Source organism: Lactuca sativa, chromosome 9 (genome assembly GCF_002870075.4).
Source record: "Lactuca sativa cultivar Salinas chromosome 9, Lsat_Salinas_v11, whole genome shotgun sequence".
NCBI classification, from domain to species: Eukaryota; Viridiplantae; Streptophyta; class Magnoliopsida; order Asterales; family Asteraceae; genus Lactuca; species Lactuca sativa.
Genome location: NC_056631.2, coordinates 187,431,583 through 187,435,724, shown reverse-complemented (window position 1 = coordinate 187,435,724; position 4,142 = coordinate 187,431,583). Strand labels below are relative to the sequence as shown.

At 31.5% G+C, this 4,142-nt stretch overlaps 1 protein-coding gene across 1 annotated transcript; it reads left to right on the top strand.

Moving 5' to 3' along the window:
* Window positions 1-275: 275 nt before the first annotated feature.
* Window positions 276-682, top strand: LOC111889777 (uncharacterized protein At4g26485). The gene is made up of 2 exons (XM_023885930.2): window positions 276-409; window positions 496-682. The coding sequence occupies exons 1-2, from the start codon at window positions 276-278 to the stop codon at window positions 680-682; spliced, it is 321 nt and encodes a 106-aa protein (XP_023741698.2).
* Window positions 683-4,142: the final 3,460 nt, after the last annotated feature.

Below are 4,142 nucleotides of genomic sequence, written 5' to 3'. Positions count from 1 at the left end.
GAAGTTGTACAATTCAACATTTAGCAAGTAAAACGAATAAAATAGCTAAAAAAAATGGGTTAAACCGGTTTAAAATGTATTCTTTAATACATACAACTTTTTTTTTTTAAAAATTTAACATATGAATAAATTATTATGAAATTAAACAGAACTATCTGTTTTGACTAGCTCATTTTCCATTAATCTTGCCACCTCTATATTGATGTTCATAGAATGCTTAGTAATTAATCATGAAACGAGACCTTGAAGAACTGGGGAGATTAGGCTGCGTATTGATGTATCAAATCGATGTCCACAAGATGCACACTCACCCCATTCTCAAGGGAATGAAGTTCGACATAATCATCTTCAACTTCGCTCATGCTGGTCATATTTGTTATCTACGTGAACATGACACAGAATTAATCCAGTAAGATGTTAATTTACTCTATGCATGTATTAACTGATGTTTGTACTCATTGTGCATGATTGATTGTGTTGTAAATATGACGACAGAAAGCATAAGGAGTTGGTTGGAGCTTACTTCAGAAATGCACGCAAGATGTTGAGTGAAGGGGGTGAGGTGCATATAAGGCATAGAGATGACTCTCCATATGACAGATGGGATATCGTTTCTCTAGCTGCTGAAGCTGGTTTGAAGTTGAAGGAGAAAGTGTGGTTTAGTGAGAGTGAGTATCCATAGAAGAGGAGGGGGTATTAAAACAGATGACACTTTTCCAATCGGATCACCTTTCACTTTTAAGTTTGCTCTTGATTATACCAAACGTTAATGACGAAAAAATTCGTGTATTAGAGGTTCAAGATGATGAAGTTTGTATTTGGAGATCGTGATTAATTCAAACTTCAGTTGGTTACTTTTATTTTCGGTGGTATGCATAAAGGATTGCAACATATATATCATTCTAGTACTATTTATATTTAACTCTAAAAAATTCAATTAAACATATTTAAAAAAACCTTAACCTAATTTATGACATTTAAGGATTAAAAAAAATTGTTTGTAATAAAAATCATGATAAAAAAAAAGATGTAGTGAACCAACGTGAGAGGGCGATGAAAATATAAAACTAATTTTGATATGAGGTCAATTTGTCTTTAATTACATGGATGTCGAGGTATAACGATAGAGGGCTGAGATTGGTGGTCGAGATGTATGGGGAAGTGATGGGTTTGGCAGGATGTTGAAAACTTGAAAGCTTAATATAGGGAGAGATCAATGGTTGTTGGATTGTTGCATTGTTGACATATGAGATTAATTGATGGTTGGAGCATAGGTTTAACAGAAGCACACAGATAAGATAATCATGATCCATGTATATTTCTAACCCACTTTCTTACCAATTACATGGTTTAGAGCGATTCAAATAAAAATGGAAATACAAAAAAAAAAAAAATGGTCTTAATAATAACTTGGATAATTTCAGGAATCATATATAAAATATCATCCAAAATCTGTAATTTCAATCATATTTTTTGGGTTACACGAAATTAGATTTTGGTATAATTCAATACAACAATATCCAAATTTTAAACACATGACTTTGATGTTTATTTTAATGATTTCATACACAACAACTTCGCCAATAACAATTAGAAAAAAAAATTGTCGGTGAACCGAATTGATCATTTACATATTTCAAATGATAGTTAAGCTAAGTTAATTAGCGGGAAAAGTCATCTATAGGGAATAGACGTGATGGTTGGCTTTTAGTGGGACCGTAGCCAAGAGCTCTGTCTCTTGTACTCTACAAGGGACGTTTTTCCTTGCAAGGTTATTAAAAACATGATTTTGATTGTAGAATCATACGATTCTACAATCTCATATCTGTATTTTGATTCCGATCTTAGCAAACTCGTTTTTAGGTAGAATCGTATTAAAATCGTAAATCAGATCGTGGAATCATAAAGTCGTAAGCGTTTCGATTCTACCTACACTAGCGTTTTTTTACCAGCTTTCCTTCTCATTTGATTCTAATTAAATGAGTATAATTCTAAAACTCTAAAAAAAAACAACAAACGGGAAGCAACGATTAGTGTAGTTGGACCGTAGATGTTTCAAAAATGAATTACTCAAAAGAGATGAGTAGGAAATATAGTTTCGTGATTTGTAAATAACTAAATATACTCTACTTTTTATTTATTTGTTTTATTTCATTTTAGCATGATGGTTCAACTATTTAACACAGAAGTGAGATAAACAAAATAGTCCAATAATTTATAAAATAGAAAATCAATAGGCATATTGTATATATAAGTTTTTGGTATTTTATGTTATTTTTGATTAAGTGTGATGGTTTGGAAAGTGAATAGTACATACATAATTGATGTTAGATAATTAGCAACAAGATTCTTCATTTTTGGCATTATTTTCTAGATTTTTTTGGATATCCGAATGAAAACTAATTAAAACTAGCACTAGCAGTAGTTCATTCGTAGAATCTTACGATTCTAATTCAATTTTACGATCACGATTTTGCAAACCTAAAAAAAATTATATATAGAGTCTTGATTTTGCAAACCTTGTCTCCTTGGACCTGCTACATACGCTACTCGTTAGATCCCTTCACGGGTGATGACTTTTGGACATGACCGATCCAAACGTATATAGGGCCCGGAGCGAAAAGAAAAAAAATGGTCCCCAAAGACAAATATAATAAAGATTAAAAAAAAGATATCATTTATTTTTCACTGTAAACGCGTTCAATTATCAATAACAAACAAACATATTTGTTTATTTTTTGAGCTAGTTTGAGTTTAAACTAACTTTAAACCCTAAAAATCATTTAGGTAATAATTTTTTTTATATATATATGCACTACATAGCCCATAAATTTTGGGCCCCTGGAGACGTTGGCCCTGAGCGGTCACCCGGGTTGCCCACCGTCTGGACCGGCCCTGCTCTTGGAACCTCACCAGAGACGCTCCCCTCGGACCCTTGTTACCTTATGCGAGTGTGTACCATGCAGATATCAGACTTGCATTATAGCTAAAACTAACATATAGTTGTCTCTAGTAATATGATTATATTAAATGCTTAGTGGAATTAAAACGCCGACGATTGTTAAGGTTGAATTTATTTAAAATTAAGACATTGTCTAATCTTATGATAAATCATTGTTGTTGAGTACGTGTTTTTACTTTTATCAATGACCTTAAATGTATTTGGGCTGGTCACTAATAATTTAAAAGTCATTATCAAAATATGTTATTAGGCCGCTATACATTGCTTTCATCAAGAGAACTAATGCTTTTTTCATATACCTTTGAGCAAATACTTAATAATACTTCATGAATGACTTGCCTTTTAGCCTTTCGTATCTCATACCCACTTTGGTCAAAGCAAATAAAGAAGGGCAAAAAAGAAACAAGATACATCAAATATTCTTATAACAAACAACCATTATTCCACATAAATTATCATGGTGTTTTTGTTGTTTACTTTGTGTTAAAAGTACTATTTGACACATTTAACATGATTAATCAACGAAATTCACACAAAACTCTTAATCCCACACGATTGTAACATCTTTAGCATTTCGATTATCGACCAATGAGGCATATGTCTCATTGTATTTGTTGTAAATTCTTAACTATACCTTATATTACATGATGGTATATGCTAATGCGTGTAATGCAAAGATTAATGAGTTTATCTTTATCTCTAAATAAGTCAAAATTACAACATCTAAGATATACTTTGAACACAAAACTAATTTATTACACTAACAATTGATTTCACTTAATAAAATGACCTAAAATATTGTATAGATTTAACTATATTTCAATTGATCTTTGATATAATTGACATGTTAATGATAAAGATGACTCAAACAAGACCTAAATTATCCCGTTTATGACTGATCTGTAACTAAATAAAAGCTAAATTTTAAATATGGTCTCTATGGTTTTCAATTTTTGCACAATCGGTCCCTCACCGATGTAATTTTACATAGACGAATAGGCAGCGATTGTGAAATAATTGGAAACTATATAAACCAAAAACCATTTCAAATTTACTCATAAATAAATGTACTTTAACAAGTGGGTTCAAGGTATATTCTAATTGGGCCTTCAACTCTTTAACTTTGGGCTTTTGGCAAGATCTCTAAAAGTTGCTTCCCAAATACAGCGAAGCAAACACG

What these genes read in the sequence shown, in the direction of transcription:
- LOC111889777 (XM_023885930.2), top strand. Translation starts at nt 276, where the DNA reads ATGTATCAAATCGATGTCCACAAGATGCACACTCACCCCATTCTCAAG. An exon ending in CATGACACAGAATTAATCCA is followed by an intron (nt 410 to 495) that starts GTAAGATGTTAA and finishes ATATGACGACAG; the next exon opens with AAAGCATAAGGAGTTGGTTG.